Below are 19,359 nucleotides of genomic sequence, written 5' to 3'. Positions count from 1 at the left end.
AGGTGCTCGTAGCAATGCGGTTCGTGACACTAACTCTTTTTAACAGTCTCTATTTGTTTTAGAACTAATATTTCTAATTCTTGGGAAGTTTTCATGATTTGTCTTTGACCTGTGTAGTGATGTAGAAACCTGAGCTTTATGTTTTGGAACTGATTTGACTGGCTAGCATGCCTAATTCTTCAGAAACTACTTTTAGATGAGCTGTCAAGTAAGGATTTTGGCAGTTTGTCAGGCAGGTTCACTGTAGGAATGTTAACGGGAACTGTGGAGCACAGCTGATCACGGTCTTCAGTATACTGTATGTTGGTGTCATTTTCACTCCTGACTTTGTAAGATCCAGGTCTAGTGTACTTACTCACAGGCCTTGGAATCCACACTATTGTGAACCCTGTGATGTTTCTGAAGTACAAAGCAGCATCGATTTCAAAAGACGTTTGCAGATCGTATATCATAGTAGTATTTGTGTTGGTATTGCTTCTTCCAAACTGCTCTGGTATCTGGTTTCTGAAGATCCAGCCTGATACGCAATGATTCTAAGAACAAATTGGCTGGTGTTTGTCAAGTTGTACAGTTTGAGCACAATACTGGAACAAGAACAGTGAAATTCTGTGTAATGTACCCCAACAATAGGAAGAGGAAAGTGGGTGTCAGAAGCGGGGACCGTCAAAATAGAACCCCAAAAACAACAACAGTCAGGGAGGAAGGAAGGAGAAAAACAAATCTCAGCTCAGTTCCACCAGACATGGTCCTTGGGAAAGGGAAGGGACAGAAGGAAACCACCGAAAAGCGGAGGCAGGTGCAAGCACAGACAGGAGAAGGGAAGAAAAGATCAGACTGCCACAGAGAGCAGTACTAGGAGGCACACAATAGCACAAGACATGCAACCAGTCTGAATCTTTCCCAGGGGAGATGTAAAAAAGGACAGAAGAAGCAACAAGCTACCACTGACTGTACTCTCCACACCTTTCCTCCAAGGCACCCTCCTCCATACTGAGCTCTACAGTCCCTTTTATAGCCCCTCCTCTTCTAAGGACCATCCCCTTTAAGGGACTCACTCACATTTTTGTTAACAGAGATGGGCAGATTGATCAAAATAAAGTATTTAGCCATCCCAAAATAACTTATAAATTTTAACAGAGTCATGCAACTGTGATATATTCACTTAAACAAAACAACTAACCTTACATCGGTTATTTATAGATGGCTCACCAGTAACCTTTCCCTTTAAGATCATTTGTGTGATACTACAAATAGGAAAGGTGACTGGTGGCCATCTTGATCAACACAAAACAATACAATACTCCAACGCTGGGGAAAAACACTGCAGTGATTTTTGGGAAACAACAAAAGGGTAAGTATCATTCACACTTCATTCGTATCACATACACTCTCTCAAACATACCAGAAGGGTAGGGGAAGTATTGGAGTATTTCACATTTCACAAATAATGAGCACTCTGTCACATGGCCCCTGCCCTTTATTCCCCATGGGCCTCCATGGCCTGAAAAGGGACCTACCTACCTCATCCTGGGAGACTCAAACCGGAGTAGAAACCTAGAGCACATGCAGCACAACATCCAGATTTACAGCTACCCAGGAGCAACATTCAGCAATGCAGCAGTGCTATTAGAAAGAATAGAATAGGAGAATAAGGAGGTGCAATAGGTCATCTTGTCATTCGGCATGAACAACATGGCCCAGAAGGTCAAGGAAACAGCCATCAAGCAACCAAAGGCCACATACAGGGAAGACAGGAGAACCTTTCCAGAGGTAGGGATTCATATCCCACTTAACTCCATGGAAAACCTCATTGCAGTCAGGAAGGACAATCTACACCAGATCAACACATTTATCAAATAAAACACACCCTGAATAGCAGTGTTTAAACTTCTGAGAACCAACAGCCCTAAACAACAAACCACTGACGGGAAATCAAGTACAGTAAACCTGTCAAAACCAGTAATTCCCAGAGCATAAGAAGACAGCCTATTAAACAGAGTGCTCTCCTTCATCCCAACAACCAGACACCAACAAAACCGGAATGCCAACCTGCTGGCAGATGTACAAGTATACCACAGGAGGGTGAAGCTTGCAGCCTTTCGAACACCATAAGGAAAAGGAATTTATTCCTCTTCTTGTGAAATCCATCTTGGAATCTAGAAAGTGGCAAATCCCAGAAAAAATACAAGAGCTCATACAAACGGATAATCTCCACGATACAAAACCTCCACACAGACCAGGTAGAAAAATAAGTCAACCTGAGAGCACTGGAATGAAGGGTCTTACAGAAAATCACAAACAATGACGGTCAACAAGCAAATCACAGATAAACAAAAGTAACTACCTTGCGGGAGCAGACAATCTGAGATCACATCTTCTACATCCTGCCAAAAATACAAAAGAACCCAGAGAGCTAGACAATACCACATGAAGTCCTGAGTGGACGACCCATTGTTTCAGACTGCAACAGTGAGACTTACAGGATAGCGGAATTCATTGACTTACACCTTAATTCAAATTCCACAAAGCACAGCAGCTACATCAGCGATAACTATGACTTTGTGGAGATAATCAAATCCATCACAATACAACCAACAACCACTCTAGACAATAGACAATCAACACCCTAAACACCAACATAGATACACAACAGGGTATACAATGACGAAGGTTAGGAGTTGAGTCGGTAGGCGAAGGCGTGGTCAAGTACAAGTGCTGGGGTCCAAAATCCGGGAAGGAGTCGAGAGTTCGTAACTACCAAATCGGGAGGCAAAGACGTAGTCGAAGCGAGGCGTTGAGTCGGAATACCGGTGCTCTAACAACTAGTAAAGCAGGGTAGGAAATGTACGACTACGCAGCTCAGGGAGGAGACCTCAATCGTGAGCGAGGAAGGGAAGACTAGTGAGGGTTTAAACAGCGCTGAGTAGATTGGTGTGTGGACGTTTAGGGAGAGAAGAGCTCGTGGGAATGTGGGAGCGCTTACATGCCCGTGTGCGATTAGTGACACAACCCAGGTCCTGAAATGAACCCAGGGGTCCAGTGCCATGAGGCAGCAATTCTTACACTGTGCCACCGAAGCACCCTTCTCAGGAAACACCTGAGAAAAACTATATCATTCCCATAACTCTGAATGCAGAAACATTTTAGCAGTCACTTCACAGCACATTCTTTCTTAACGTGTGATTATTACCAACACTTATCCTACACTAACGATTTTTTCACACTTTCATATGTATTCAAACCTTCAACAAAGTATTTTAAAAATTGCTTCAAACATGGCCACTGAAATTAGTCTGCAGCACAATAATAAACCTGTTCTCAATGGCAATGAACCCAAACTAACAGCAGCTGCTGTCTTGAGGTTAATTAAGCGTGGGACTAACTGAAACCACCTCTTCACATGGTTTTAAGAAACTTTAGTAGCATATTAAGTGCAACACTGGGTTACATTAGAATGTCCTGAATATAGTGGTAATTATATCCTCACTATGTCTTGAATTTATGCATCCACACTTTGAAAAATTATTTAAATTAAAATTTCTTCTCAATCACACCACATTTTTGTTGTAAGGATATACAGTAAAACTCACATAACAAGCATTTTCGTTGTAAGGATAGTAAGAAGTGTGTGTATTGTTGATTGTGGTCATTTTATTAAATTATTTTAGAAATAGGCGTTAAGAAAATGAGACAGAATAATAGAAGCAGATTAGGCCTTTATTCTCTGGTGGAGCTCTGGCTAAAACATAATAAGTGAGGATAGCTGAATATTTAGCAATAGCCAAAACTAAAGGACCCAGTTACACAACCTAAAATGATCACTACTGACGGAACAAGGCATCTCAGAGAGAAGAAGCTGACTCACAGACCTACTCCAACAAAAATCAAAAACCTAAACTCATTATAATAATAATTAATAATTGCTTACACTTATATAGCGCTTTTCTGGACACTCCACTCAAAGCGCTTTACAGGTAATGGGGACTCCCCTCCACCACCACCAATGTGCAGCATCCACCTGGATGATGCGACGGCAGCCATAGTGCGCCAGAACGCTCACCACACATCAGCTATCAGTGGGGGAGGAGAGCAGAGTAATGTAGCCAATTCACAGAGGGGGATTATTAGGAGGCCATGATTAGTAAGGGCCAATTGGAAATTTGGCCAGGACACCGGGGTTACACCCCTACTCTTTTCGAGAAGCGCCCTGGGATTTTTAATGACCACAGAGAGTCAGGACCTCGGTTTTACGTCTCATCTGAAGGACGGCGCCTGTTTACAGTATAGTGTCCCCGTCACTATACTGGGGCATTAGGACCCACATGGACCGCAGGGTGAGCGCCCCCCACTGGCCCCACTAACACCTCTTCCAGCAGCAACCTTAGTTTTTCCCAGGAGGTCTCCCATCCAGGTACTGACCAGGCTCACACCTGCTTAGCTTCAGTGGGTTGCCAGTTGTGAGTTGCAGGGTGATATGGCTGTTATATGGTATATTTTATACCATATAATATACCATTATATGGTATAAAAGAGCGTAGTAGAAATAATGCAATTAAAAACAATCTCAACTTTAGTGATTTCAATTTCAGTAGCTAACACAATCATCAAACACAAACTAACCACACAAGTACTACTCTTAGCATGCAGGAACCCTCCAGACCTGCAGAAATGTAGAACTTTGTTCACTATGGGCTACAAGACTTGAGCTTCTTGGGAGTGCAGAGAAATCAACACTGGAAAGACAGGAAGAGGAAAGAAGTGGATTTTAAAATTCCAAGCAGGACTGAAACGTTTGGACTTCTGTGTAGTGAGCTGAATTAGGAGCTCCAGTTTCCCAGTTTTGCAAGAAATACCACTTGTAGCAAGAAGACCAGTGCATCTTCACTTCCCTGCAGGCCCACCCGTTATAGAGAAAACAGGAGGAAATTAAGCCCCTAACATAACTGTGGTACTACAACAACTGCTCGTTATATTCTTACAAGGGCCTATACTGGAAATGTTTCTGTTTTGCACAGAATATCATCTGAAAAGGTCTGTTTTCTACGCACATTTACGATAAGTGAACACTAGGTGGCAGTGCAGGATAAAATGAGCAGGAAGAGCACTGAAACACGCTATATAAAAATAATAACAATTATTATTATTATAATTGCTTACACTTATATAGCGCTTTTCTGGACACTCCACTCAAATCGCTTTACAGGTAATGGGGAATCCCCTCTACCACCACCAATGTGCAGCATCCACCTGGATGATGCTACAGCAGCCGTAGTGCGCCAGAATGCTCACCACACATCAGCTATTAGTGGGGAGGAGAGCAGAGTGATGAAGCCAATTCATAGATGGGGATTATTAGGAGGCCATGATTGGTAAGGGCCAATGGGAAATTTGGCCAGGATGCCAGGGTTACACCCCTACTCTTTTCGAGAAATGCCGTGGGATTTTTTAATAACCACAGAGAGTCAGGACCTCGGTTTTACGTCTCATCCGAAGGACAGCGCCTGTTTACAGTATAGTGTCCCCGTCACTATACTGGGGCAGTAGGACCCACACCTCTTCCAGAAGCAACCTTAGTTTTTCCCAGGAGGTCTTCTATCCAGGTACTGACAAGGCTCACAACTGCTTAGCTTCAGTGGGTTGCCAGTTGTGAGTTGCAGGGTGATATGGCTGCTTGTCCTGTAAAATAATTATTGGGTTTCTGAATAATGACAATCAATTTACTGTTCTAATAACTTGTTCATTCAAGATTTTAAAATATAATTCAGTGTTTATCCTAGTCTTTTTAATAGCAGCTCATTTTTTTAAACAGAATCTGTCCCCTCTCTGAATAACAGGGTCGCTTCAGGTCATTCTTGCCTTCTACCATAAGACTGTACAACTCATCCATTGTGTGTCTGGGCAGGGGCAACATTGATATTGACCTGTTTTTGGACTAAACATTAAACTCTCTGCTTACATCTGTTTTTCTGTTTACAACTGTTTTTTGTGCAATATATGCTAGGGACTTGTGCAATACATTTTTTATATTTATAATGTGCAATACAACTTTTTGTGTACTGTTCTGTTTTTTGTATATTCTGTACTGTGAGAAACGTTTTTTAGTGCACTTCTCACTGACTGTACTGACAGTATTGTATGTATTGTATTTTTGTATTATTTCGTTACACTGTGCTGTGTTGACTGTGCTAAGCTGCTGTTGCACTGCAATTTCCCTCACGGGATCAATAAAGTTTCTATCTATTTAGAGAGTCATGGAATGCGGACAGGGAAAGAATACAAAAAGATAAAGACCAGATCAATAGAAATGCAGACAAATCTGTAAAATAAGCCAGCATCTTCCTTCCCCTGAAACTCCCATTTCATTTACAGGAAAGTCAGGGGAAAGAAATCCTACACTTAAGTAGCATTCTGGTCAAGAACTTAATCTGGATAAATCAGGTCTCAATCTACAGTGCTCTCCTTAAATGATCAAAGTGCATAGTGTTAGCAGTCCATCAGAATTATTCAGATTTCCAAAATTAATGCAGTCTTATACCATTAAATTAGTAATGTATGTGTGAAGTAGATTTTAACTTTCCTCAAAGCTAAATTTGGCGAACTTTTTACTTCGTTTGTTACAACACGCACTTGACTAGTAATGTTTATATTAATAAAATATTTTCGAGCAATCAGGTTAGAGTGAAAGAAACAGAAAACATCTACTTCAATTCACGTAAAGGACTTACAATAAACTACAAACATACTTTAAAAAGGATAACAGACCTCGAGAGAGTGAAAGGTATTTAACATGCTAGAAATTTAAACACCTTTCCGCGCCCTGATGGTATTCTACCAATTGTATTTCAGGAAACGAGATCACATTTATTGGTAATTAACGAAACACCTTCGGCAGTCTCTCGAAATGCTAGAAAAGCACGAAGTACTTTCTTTCTCGGTAAAACCCGAAGGATTACTGTCTATGGTCATGGACGATTAATGTTACAGTACGTGTAAATTAAGCACACCTTGGGAGATCGATAACAGGGTCCTCTTATATCTCACATATTCAATTTTATTTTCTACAGAGAAGAAATCACAACCTGAAGAAGATCACCAATTGCTTAGGAGGTGGCGCCGCCGGCTGCGAGGAAGCAGTTGCTGCTCTGCTCTCGGTGCAGCTTCCTGGAACGTCACACATGGGTGGGAGCTGCCTTTCCAGTTGTGTCACTCTCGTCCGGGGAATTCTTGTCCTGCCTGATCGCTGCTTGGACAGTCTCTCCTGCTTTACCAATGGATGTGTAATACAGTATATTACCGCAGAAGCATTTACACTCAGTTTCAACTGATTTGGACCAAACTATGGCGACAGTAATTTGCCGAGTCCAGTACCTGGACGACATAGACCCCTTCGTTAGCACAAACTTCCCTGAGCCAAGGAGACCGCCGCCTTACACTTTTTACGAAAATATATCTTTGATTGAGCAAGTTGCCGGGGTGCATAAACTGTTAGAAGCTCCTCAAAAAGTAAGTTTTTCTTTATTTTTTATGTCTTTTGCAGCATGTTGTTCTATATCCTGAATTACTGTTTTTGCATATAAGAATGTAAGACGCAGTTTAGTAAAAGTTATTTTTTTCTATGAGAAAGTAGACCGGCTCCTTGTGCCCAACCTCAGTCCATGTCATTTGGAGCTGAGCTCTAAATCTCCATTGCTAAACGAGAATTGTTTTGCTTTTGTTTTAATTATTTCAGTGCTCAGGTATTGAATTTTAGAAATACTGTATCCTTGTTTAAGAATACTGTTTCCGATAATGTCAGTGTACCGAACTTTAAGGAGCATTTCCTAAACGCGTACACGTATTTTTTATTGATTTAATAAATAACGAATTTGTGAAAGATATGTGAGAATGACTTTACCAAACACTTTTTTTTAGTTTTGGAGTGGCCTAACGGTTAGATTTCAGCTAAGACAAACTAAGGCAATTCTGAAACTCAGGAATTGGCAAAGATTTGATACCAATTGCAAAACTTATTTGACCTTTTTAGAGCTGACCTCAAATTTGAAAATAGACTTTAAATAGAAAACAGAAGTCTGTCGGCACGTGATTAAACATTTGTCTACGAAATAAGACACTGGGAGGTGTGTACCAGGATCAGGGTTTGGAACCACTGCTATAGGATTTACTGTAACCTTACATTTTTCACTTTTAAAAGCTTTTTTTTAATGTTTTGTTACACATTATCGCATTTTTCCATTCAATTACTAAAAAAAGTGACGATTCCTGAAGAAGAAATATTAAGTGTTGGGGGTGTCCTGCATATACTGTATGCAGTCGGTCCCTCCCAGTTCAACTGTGTTGTAATCAGCTGTGTTAAATTACCTGACAGCAGTGGTTCCTAACCCTCTCCTAGTACAAACCTAATTAAAGTGTCCATTGCTTTTTATTTCTTTTTATTGTCATTTTTTTTCCCGAGAAGGAAACAATGTAAATGAAGGTGGTAAGAACTGTGGTGCATGATGCACTTTGCAAAGAATGTTTCAGCACATGAAAGGCACAGTCGTTTTTTCTGGCTTTAATGACATTTAACGATGCATCTGCTCAACGAAAACCAGAGGGGACATGTTGTAAGAATGTTATAACAATGTCATAATGTAAAGGAACAGGAAGAGGTAAATTCCAGGCTTTATATCCCCAGACTTTCTCTCTCCCTCACACCTGACAGCTCAACAGCAAAATGTGTTGTTTCTTTTTACTTTTCAGCCTGATATAAACTATTACCTGTTCTTTCACAGCCCACATTCTCAAGCAGCTCCCAGCTCAAACCTTGTCATAATGTAGGGTTGTTAAAATATTCAGTCCATTAGTCTAGCCATCTCTTACCATTTCCAGATTAACTGTCAGTTTGCATTACCAATTAAAACTCACTTTAGTGTAATGAGTAGTTGGGGACCACCTGTTGCTTTCACACTTTAATAGCTATGGCTGCTTACGCAATGGGACATTTAAAGCCCTTCAAATGATTCAGAGCTGCTGGCATTTAACGGACAAATCCCTGATGTGGTAAAAATACACCAGAATGTATTTTGTGCATCAGTATTGCTAATTGTAAGGTGGTGAAATTCTGAGGCCATCAAATTGTGAATATTAATAATCTGTGCCACCTGACAGGTACTTTAGAGCTGGAGAGCAAGAACTCATAAGATTTATAATTTGATCTAGTGGCGATCGACATTTGCACATTAGGTTAAGGGGGGAAAATATTAATAATGAAATATTAAAAATGTTAAGGGTGATAATTTTATTAAGATTGTAGGTTACGTGATATGGTAAATGGATAGCACTGAGGTTTATCTGAGATTTAGGTAGCAGTTAGATAACTGTTAGATAATTGTTTTAGTTCAGACATCATATCGTAAGAAATGTTACAAATATAGCATAAGTCACTATTGTTATTAGATCAAGTTTCATTTTGATTTAAGGTGGGTGGTGTAAACACCAGATAAGGCTGGTTCTACAACTCTTCACTGGGGAGGAGGAGAATAGTGACATTTTTAAAATAGGTCCTAATATTTATGTGGTAAAGACAAATTAAATTCAATGAGTTAATACATACAGCACAGCATTCTTTCAGCTCATAAAGGAATTCATCATGTTCACAAATAGAACTTTTCAGTAGCACGCCAAATTGTTAATAACCTCTGGATTTTTATATGCAGGCAGGACATGCATTGTATTGTTTTTTTATGCTCAAGGCAGGTGAATGTGTAACAATTGGAATGACTCATTACATTGTGTAAAAGTCTCCACAGAACAGTTTTGTACAATGCTTTTCAATAGTATATTATTATGCAAATGAGCAAGTAAAGGTTTATTCCACGCTGAAAAGTGAAGAAAGGTTTCGGCTGTGTTGCTTTTCTTCGTGTTTTTCATTCAACATGTTCTTCACACAGGTCACACCTGAAGAAGGCTACACAGCTGAAATGTTGATTCTTTTCTTCTCTTTTCAGCATGTAATTAAAACCTTTACTTGTTCCTTTGCAGCCTATGCATGCTGACACAGCTCCCTACTTGAACTACTTCAACATATTATTATAAACAATAATCCAATTGATTGTACATACAATAAATACAAATGTGATGTGTTTGTGAGTGCCGTTGCACTCTGATCTTTTACCAAGTGCCAAAATAAATTTGACCCTGACAAGTATTCTGTTTATTGCATATTACACAATTTTATTTTTTGGTCAGTTTTTATTCTGTATATTTCATGTTCTTGTTTTGTTTGCTAATTGGCGAACCACACATTATTCCTCACAGTAGCATGTCAAGAGTGTTGGAGTTACATTGTTGAAAACACATTGTTTAATATTAATTGATGATTTGTTTTTTACCACAGTTGGAAGACTGCGCCCTGCAGTTGGCTCCAAGTGGGAACTATCTGGACCTGGAGTTATCCCTGGCAGAGCAGCGTGATGATCTGCAGCAGTTTTATGAAGACATCAGGTAAGTTGCTAAGGCGACTGACATTTTTTGTTTGTGTTCCGTAAGTGGATAGTGAACTAAAATAACATTTAAAAATATTTTAAGTTGGACAAAAGCTTGCAGAAAATTTCTTATTTTCTTGCTTTATCTCAAACAAATTGGATTCTGGAATATGTCATTTCCACTCTGCTGGGTTTTCCTCCCAATCTTTGCAACATTTTAGCACACAACAAAATTACCTTATAGTGTTCTATACAAGCACTGATGTTTTATCACTTCTAGCTATAGCACCCTATGGAACAGCAGTGATTCAGATGCACCAAATTTCTCTGTCCATGTATTGACTTTTAAAATTGCATGAGTTTGCTGATATAGTGAGCGTCAAATGCATATGTAAAGAGCCTTCCTGAAACAGTTCTAGATTGTTTGATGAATAATGAGAGGAAAGATGCCTGTGGTCTTTTACTTGGCCCAACAATGCCAGTCCTTGTAAATATGAATGATTCTATTATGATTTACAAAGATCTACTGAACAACTAAGGCTTTTTTCACCATGTATGTTTTCTCTGTACATTTCCATAGCATACAGTATTTCTATCTTGCTTAGCAAATCATATGCAAAGCAGGCAGTTTCCATATGAATTGGTCAGTTTTTTGGCAACAGAGAATTAACGCTTCCAATCTGGAAAGGGCAGCAACAGCTTGGCTGCATTACATACTGTAACTTTCACGTGATTTTGAGTGCCTTTCTGAAGATGAGTTCTTACAGTTGGGATAAAGTTCTGTTAACACTGTGCTCATTGCTTAGAGGAGAAAGAAAATCACTCACTAACTGTCAGGTCATATTGAGTTTTCGGTTCTGGTAGTGCTTGCAATGTTGATATTTTTGCAGACCTCTAGAACCCAATTAATAAAACAGATTTTTTCTTATGCAAAATTCACAATTGCTGAATTACTGATTTATTAGAATTATATTTAATAGCATGGTTGATGTTTTATGCTGATGTTATCAGATGAGATGAGCACAACATCATGGTTAAAAAAATTATATTATTGACTTGTGAATTTTTAGTTTTTAATTACATATTTGTATGTTTCCAAATAAAATCAGACTTATTTCTGATCTGCAAGTATTTTTTTTTTCAAATTAATGGTATTTTTCTCTGTTTTTACAGCAAAGGGAAAAAGCCAATTCTTATTCTGAGGACCCAGTTGTCTGTTCGGGTTCACTCCATACTAGGTAAATGCTTTGAATTTTAGCTTCTTATATACAGAATAATTAATTACAGAATCAATTAATATAATAAAATCTTAAGCCTTCCAAAATGCAATGATTTTTTTTTTTATTTTGTAACTATCTGTTACAGCATTAACAGGAAAAATATCTGTCCTATGCAGATTAAGCCTCATTTAATAATAGCTCTTTTTTTTATTTAAATCAATCATGTACAAGAAAGCTCCTTTTTCAGTGTGGGCAATAAGCATTAAGTTTGTTGAATTATTCAGTTTCTTCTAACATTCCAAACATCATCTAGAGAAGTGAAACCTATATAAGAACTGTAAATAAAATGCTGAAATTTAAGTGTTGTAACCATGTTGGAATTTTGAAATGCATTCACATGCTTTTATTATTCATTTATGATATTCAAATGTCATTAAGGTGAAGATAATGAAATGTGTCATGTTTTTTATCCAAGGGTTGTATTGTCTCCTTTTGGGGAAAAAAAAACAGATTGACATCAACTACAATAAAGCAAAGTCCAGCAGCAGTAAGAATAGAGCTCACTTATCACCTGAATGTCAGAAGGAAACTTTACGTCAGTTTGTGTTTAAAGCTCTGATTGGTCTTTCCAATATTGGTAATCAGCAACCTCTATTAAATAACCCAGTTTTGAAAATGTGAACGTCACCATATGTTTTTTTATGTTTATAATACAAAAAGCTTAAGCTTTAAGTCAACAATGTAATTGAAATGATTAAAATACATGGCTCTTGTACAACTCATTCTAATGTTTACTTTTTGTTTATATCTTAGATTTTATAAAAGCGGATATATAAAAAATAGAAACTCACAAAAAAAGGAAACCTAGGGCAAATCCTGTCACAGTTTTTGTACTAGGGAAATGTGATCTAGCAGTGATAAGGAACTGTTTCGGTAAGTGAATGCAGCAGCTCAGTGTGGAGGAAGAATTTTGTCAGGAAACAGATATTGGCTGCAGTTAGACTTGCAAAAATATCTATACTTTAATCAGTTCACCACAGTACTGTCCAGTTTACTTACAGTGCCGTGTACAATGTGGGAGTAACAAGCTGTGAAAATATTAAGATATTTCACATGGCAAATTCCCATCTGAAATCACTGTTAGCATAGATAATCTACACTTTGGATTAAGACACCTCAATCAATTCTAGTGTACTTACTCCAAGCAAACAAAGCTCATAATATATTTTTGTCCATTTGTTATATTTGAAATCAGTTCCTGTACAAAACAGTTACAGTATGTAACATTTACAGTTTAACTTTCAGAATTCTGGTTAATTGTCAGACTAGCTTGAGTTTTTCCCATAACACCAGTTTGTTCTGAAGATGTAAACAGACTCGCACTAGTGGCAAACTTCCAGGGCACATGCTACTGCCTGAGTAGACTTGGAGAAGGAGATGCAGGAAGGAGATGATTCAGATGTAGTAGCCTGGAGTGCTTTCCGACTTGCAGGAGGCAGGGCTGCATTACTTTGTTCTTTTAACGTCTTGATTAGTGACACAGTATCCTGTTTTTCTTTTGCTTACAAAAGTGTTATGTCAGGATCTGCTTTTTGGAATTTGATATACTTCCATTTTGGAATCTACTTTATCTACAGCTGCACGTTACTGTACCAAGTAGAAAATTTGTGTTTGTTTGACTTTGGAAAATATCTCATATCTGTTTTAAATGCCTTTTATACCCAGATTTATTTGGTTTTGTTTTATTACTTAGTATACCAACTGATTAGTTTAAAATACCTTTTTTAAATCAGTGTTTTTTTAACTGTTGCCACAATTAAGATGTGACCAGTTTGTGTATGTGTTCTTTAATTTGCATTCTCCGCATTACCTTTAGAGTCCCTTAGTCACCTTAGTTCTGGGAGTTTTATACAAAGTTTTGTTAAAGCTGTTTTTACTTTAGGAAACATTTGGATGAGACCTTTCTCAGCGAGCAACCAAGCCAAGCTAGATCTGAAAATGTGAAAAGTCAAAAATGTCTTTCTCTCATTTATAACATTTACTTTGGTCATCAAGGGTTTAGGAAGCACTTTGTGAGTACTGAGTTTGAGTATTAACTCTAATTTGTGACTTTTACATTAATCATATAGTCATGTATTCTCTTAGCATACCCGCTGTTTACAAACATTAAAGCAGAAATCTAGAGTTTTTTTAATCATGCTTACAGTATACCATTTATAACGGTAGTAGTAAATCTGTTTTTTTTTTTTTTTGCTCTTGGTTGCAGTATTGTATCATGTTTATAAGCTTTCTATTACTCTTCCAACATAAGCTCAGGTTCATGAGAGCTGAAGGGTTCCTGTCACAGACTTTGTTTATCACAAAATGATTTCACTTTTTCACTTTTGTTTGTACTGAGCACTACTGCTGTTAATAATCCATCTCGGACTAAAAATATTCCTTGCTTCTCTCAGCGCGTTGCTCTTGTAATCCAGTTGTTCAGAGCCACATTTCTCTTCCCATTTAATGTAATATGGATGTTTGTTTCTATGAAGTATCTTGGTGTGCTGTTATTTAATTTTCTGTCTCAATAGTGAAAACCCAGTGGTAACCTATTAATTATTTGCAGAACACTCTCCTCTCATTTTTTTTGTAATCACACATTTCAAGTCCTTTATTGAAGATCTTTGCAGTCAGCCAACATGGAAAACATCCCCTCTGCTGCTCTTGCCTGCTCATTAGATTTGCCACTGTTATTTCAGGATTGGACCAGTTATGGAAAATAGCTTCTTTTTCACCAGCATAATGCAGTCTTTCCATTTTCTTTCTACAATGTTGGGGAAAAAATGTTTCATGATATAAACGGTCTTAAAAGGAAACATGAATTGCTTGTGAGTATGGGATCATTACATACTTGAAACTACACCCAAACAGAGACCTGCATACAAGTGTACCATAGAGTACAAACAAGATCTAGAGCGAGTTATAGGAATCTGACACATCTAAAAGTTATTCAGTATATATTTTTTAATTTTCACAGCTGTCAGTATTTCTGTTCCCAGTGTTAAGTAGAAGACCTCTTAGCAAGTGTTGGCAGGCTTTCATTAATGGATTTTTTTTATACATAGTTTAACCAATGGTGAAGTGTGACTATTACATAACTTTCCTTATGTTCGCTTTTACTTACATTTTTAAATTGAGCAGAACATATTAAAATGATCATTTTTATACCATATATATACTATTTAATAATATTTGTATTTATTATACACATGTATTAATTGTTTTTATAAATTGTAAAAGTATATTTAGAAACCACTCATCAGGAAAATTTGTCATTTCATGACAATTACAGTGCAAGTTCAAAAATTACTCAGTACAGAACAAAAGGGGACAAATGTTTAAATATTCTTAGATTTTGGGAACAAAGGAAAACTAAAAAAATAGCAGGTAAGCCATCATCTATAAGCTACATCCCTTCCAGTTTAGCTCTAAATACTAATGAGACAGTCTTGTCTTTATAGCAGCCTTTGCAGATGGAAGCAGCAGTCTTGAATCTTCTACATTTCCACAGCACAACAATTGTCCTCAAAACCCTTAGAATCTATATTATTTCTTCAGTGTTTATGTAAATATAAAATACATTTTTGAGCATAGAAACGTGATTGTTCAGCAATTTTGACTTTCGCCATATTTTTTAAAAAGTGACATTTTCTCCTGTCCTGATGGATGTTTTAATATTAAAGTAGCTGTGTAATATTAAAATTACTGCAGAGGGCTAATGGGCAGTTTCACATCCTCAGACATCACTGCTGTTGTGTTAGATTTCTGGTGTCCTGCACTGGTGTTGCATAATATTTATAGAACAGTAATGATTAAAATAGTACTTTTCAACATCTGCTGAAAGTACTTGTGAGTACTGTATAGATTATCCACATGTGATGACTTTCCATGCTGTGGTTTATGACAGTTGGCTGTTGTTTAACCTTGTGTGGCAGGTACATTCTTATTGTACTCCATTAATAGTCCTGCTTTTCATATCCTCTCATTTTAACCCCATGGTATACATTTTGAAAGCACACTCCTAATGTCATGCAATATCTCTCTGCTGAAAGTCACAATCCAAGCTTAGCCCTGTGAAACTGATCTTCATTCCTGACCGCGTGTGCAGCAGTACTTCATCTATCTGTGGGCAATGACTCACAGCCCTCAGCACATGGGGTTAAGTGGTTTCACTCTGGACATTCAAGATTGTTATATAGGAGTTTTCCGATTAATTATAGAGTGGGCATTGGATGTTAAAGTTGAGCTCATCACAAGGGTTTGGAATGAAAATTACTGTCAATTGCTTGTCTTCTGAGCGCTGTAAATACTGGTATCTAGACAGCCTTCTCAGACCTTCTCCACACCCTCTGTGCACAGCTGTGCCCCCCATGTTGCAGCCTTTTGGTTTCTCACAGTGTCCAGGATTCCACATCTACTGTACATGGCCTGGCGGTCCTTTCTCCAAGTTCTGTTTTTGTCAGTAATATCTAAGTAATCTGTAGTCTGTCTAGTACATAGGTTAAAAGTGGTTATTATTGAAGTTCAAGCTTTGTAATAGTTTGTGAAAAGAATGTACTGTACTTGCCATCATAGATTATATTTTTTTAGAGTGCTATAAAGGTTATAAATAGAGAAACCCTATCATTAGGACTTTTACCTGTGAAAGAAACAGCAGGCTTCAAGTTTAAGTTATTAGCATTCTGGACTCAAGCATATAAAATTTGATGCTCTCAAAATAGGTGATTTCACAGACTCTAGTTAGTGACAGGCCTAGACTTCCTACCTTAATTCAAATGAATACCAAGTATAGTACCTATGGCCCCGGCTAGCTCTGTTGGTAGAGCATGAGACTCTAATCTCAGGGTAGTGGGTTCGTGTCTCACGTCGGGCACCAGGTCCTCCATGCTGGAGCTTGGACACAAGGCTGACAACCCTGTCCCGTAAAAAACTGATACCCCTACATGCCGGAAAGCATAAGGGGCAAACATCCATAGTACCCATGACGACACTAGTTAAGTATTTTTTTGTGTGAAAACACTTGCCTGTTTAGAGGACTTTAGATACCAAAGGTCATGAGAACTTTTTAGGAATAATTGTTTAAAGATCTTTTCAAAGCTAATAATGTTACGTTGTTGAGTACACAGTGTTGCGTTGGAGTGATAGTCAATAAGCTGTGCATGGTGTTGACTTTCTAACAATTACATCTTATGAAACATTTGTCTCATTTATGACATTATTATATAATTGTGTAAGGAGTCACATTTATCACAAGAAGACACAGAAGCAGATGCTTTTATTTTACTGTAAAGGTTTTGTGTATGCTTTTGCCTACAAAATAAGCAGCCAAGGTGGGGAAGCTGGGGCTATGAACTGTAAGATACAGCAAAGTCATGAACTGATAATCCTAGGGAGTCTGTACATTTTTAGGATCAGACTGTAGCTGTTCTGGTGCTCCTGGGAGTAATTAAGATTACTGGCAGCATGTGCAAGAATGTGTTCTGCAGTACCAACTACGTTAATGGTGCAATTCAGTGTATTTTGTAGATGACCTTATATGGACCTGGAGATTTTGGTTTCCCTGGGTAAGAGCAGTTATTAACTAAATCTCCAAAGCAGACCATGTGAAGGATACTGTACCTGATTTAATCACCTCCAGTACTGCACTCCTATTTTCCCTGTATTCTACTTCCTGAAAGCCCATCCCCCTGTCTTGCCCTGGGAATTGAATTATTTTAGTTTGGTTGTTTGTTGCATTGCCTGAGGGTCCCACCCACTGAACTTTTACAAGCAGCTTTAGTGAATGTTCTCTGTAAGAGATAATTGAAAATTGGTTAACTTTAGACGTTAGGTGGTAGTTAGGATTTAAATTCACAATATATTGGTGACGAAAGTGTGATTAAACATGAAAGCTAATAAGAATGTTGGGAAACTCCAATCATCCTGTCTTTTGTTAACTAAGAAAATATGGTTCCCATTGTTTTAATAACTTCAGAAATAATGTCCTGCTCAGTATTAGCCTTTCGTCCTCTGTACAAGTACAGTAGTGCTGCTTTAGAAATACAATATAGCTCTGGGTGTTATAGGGTTTCATAAAGAACATAAAGTGTGTTTCATAAGTATGTGTTATACAATGGCACATGTCTTCATATTTAATCAAATTTGTTCTGTATTCTGAAATGAGGCTTAGAAAAAAGCATGTTAATGTTAGAACCAGTCTTTCTTGTTTGTACTTCTATCCCCTTATCACCAGTCCTGAGCCAGTGCAGGGGATTAACTTTAATCTTTAATTGCTGGCCTGAAGCAATCAGTATTATCTAGCATGTAGGTCTTTCTCTCAAACTAGTCTAAGATAATTGGTCATACTTTTCTGTGTCAACATTGGATTTTAGAGTTACAATACAAATCTAGTCCGCATTTATGAAGTGGTTCAAGTCAGAGGTGTATATAAAGTCTTTTTATAAATTAGCATACAAACTTGTTTTTAAACTGAAAATCAACTGACAAATTCCCATTTACAGTGACAATCTGGAAAGTGCCCATTACATAATAGGGTGTTTTTTACTGGCGCACATTGCCCATTGGTACAACAGCAGTACTGCTCTCTGTTTGAAAATACAACCAGATCCATCACTACAACTCCACTACTATGGTTTATGAGGATGATTTGTAGAATGTGGATTACGAACAGTAAATCCTGTGCTTCTTGTGTTTACACTTGAGAAGGCTCTTAAGCAACATTTTACTTCTGACTTTTAACCTTTGTACTATGCTCTGTGATATAATTAAGCCTTTAATTAAGAAGTTGTTTTCAGCAAATTAAGTGGCTTTGTGTTACCCTCACACTTTTTGAGACCCATGTAACTCTAGCTTCAAATGATGGTAATCATTTGGATTTTATTTAGAACACCTCAGGAGTAACTAATGGTGATTATCATCTGTTTCAGAAAAGTAACTTTTTTATTCTATATAGAGTAATTGTACAACCTCAGAAGTTATGGGAAGCCATGTTTTCAAAGGAACTGCAAAGAAAAGTTGGATATGAGTGTAGATTTACACTTTTTTTTGCATTCTTTGACTAATGTAATAATACAGTTAAAAGTTTGAGATTATGCCACCTAAAATCTGCTTTGTTAGACAATGGTGATTTATAACTGGCAACTTTTAAGAAATAGTTGGACAAAACTCTAGTTTTGTTTAGCTACTAAATTGCTAAATGATCAAGATGAGCTGAATGGACTCCACTCATTTACAATTTTTATCTTCTTTTTAATACTTTTGGATTTCATACTATTTCTTCATTTAGAAACCCAATTTCAAAATACTTTAAATTGGCAAGTTGGGGAGATGAGTCTACAGAACTTTTAAAACATAGTTGAATATGGTGCTGTCCCATCATTTTGTTTTGCACTCTGGGAATATGTGTCATAGCATATCTTGTATTGCTGAGTTGTGATAAAATCCAGATAAAATTGTAAAATTAGAGTCAGAGGGGTGTACTCTGGAACGAGAGAATAAAGTCAAGTGCAAATACTAAGTCATTACAGCCATTAACTGTTTAGGACAGAGGCTGCATGAGTGCTGAGGGCAGAACCTGAGTTGACTTCACAGAGAGTTTACTGGAGAATTGTTGCCCCAATATAGCCCTTCATGTT

General features: G+C 37.7%; 1 protein-coding gene and 1 long non-coding RNA gene across 7 annotated transcripts in view; one reads left to right on the top strand and one right to left on the bottom strand.

The window, feature by feature from the left end:
* Nucleotides 1-4,547: 4,547 nt before the first annotated feature.
* Nucleotides 4,548-7,198, bottom strand: LOC148644710 (uncharacterized). The gene is made up of 2 exons (XR_015928666.1): nt 7,080-7,198; nt 4,548-5,676 (listed from the first exon to the last, which is right to left on the bottom strand). It is a non-coding gene; the product is annotated as an uncharacterized LOC148644710 (long non-coding RNA).
* Nucleotides 7,199-7,297: 99 nt separating this feature from the next.
* Nucleotides 7,298-19,359, top strand: part of fhod1 (formin homology 2 domain containing 1) — a 43,536-nt gene continuing 31,474 nt past the window's right edge. For all 6 annotated transcript variants that reach the window (XM_088613803.1, XM_088613801.1, XM_088613800.1 and 3 more), the window contains exons 1-3: nt 7,298-7,503; nt 10,376-10,482; nt 11,637-11,701. In XM_088613803.1, coding sequence (XP_088469929.1) covers nt 7,339-7,503; nt 10,376-10,482; nt 11,637-11,701 — 337 coding nt within the window. In that variant the 5' untranslated portion in view covers nt 7,298-7,338. The remainder of the gene's footprint in view (nt 7,504-10,375; nt 10,483-11,636; nt 11,702-19,359) is intronic.

The sequence above is a fragment of the Lepisosteus platostomus genome, chromosome 20 (genome assembly GCF_059453375.1).
Source record: "Lepisosteus platostomus isolate fLepPlt1 chromosome 20, fLepPlt1.hap1, whole genome shotgun sequence".
NCBI lineage: Eukaryota > Metazoa > Chordata > Actinopteri > Semionotiformes > Lepisosteidae > Lepisosteus > Lepisosteus platostomus.
The sequence above is the reverse complement of the archived record's forward strand: the minus strand, read 5'-3'. Positions and strand labels throughout refer to the sequence as shown.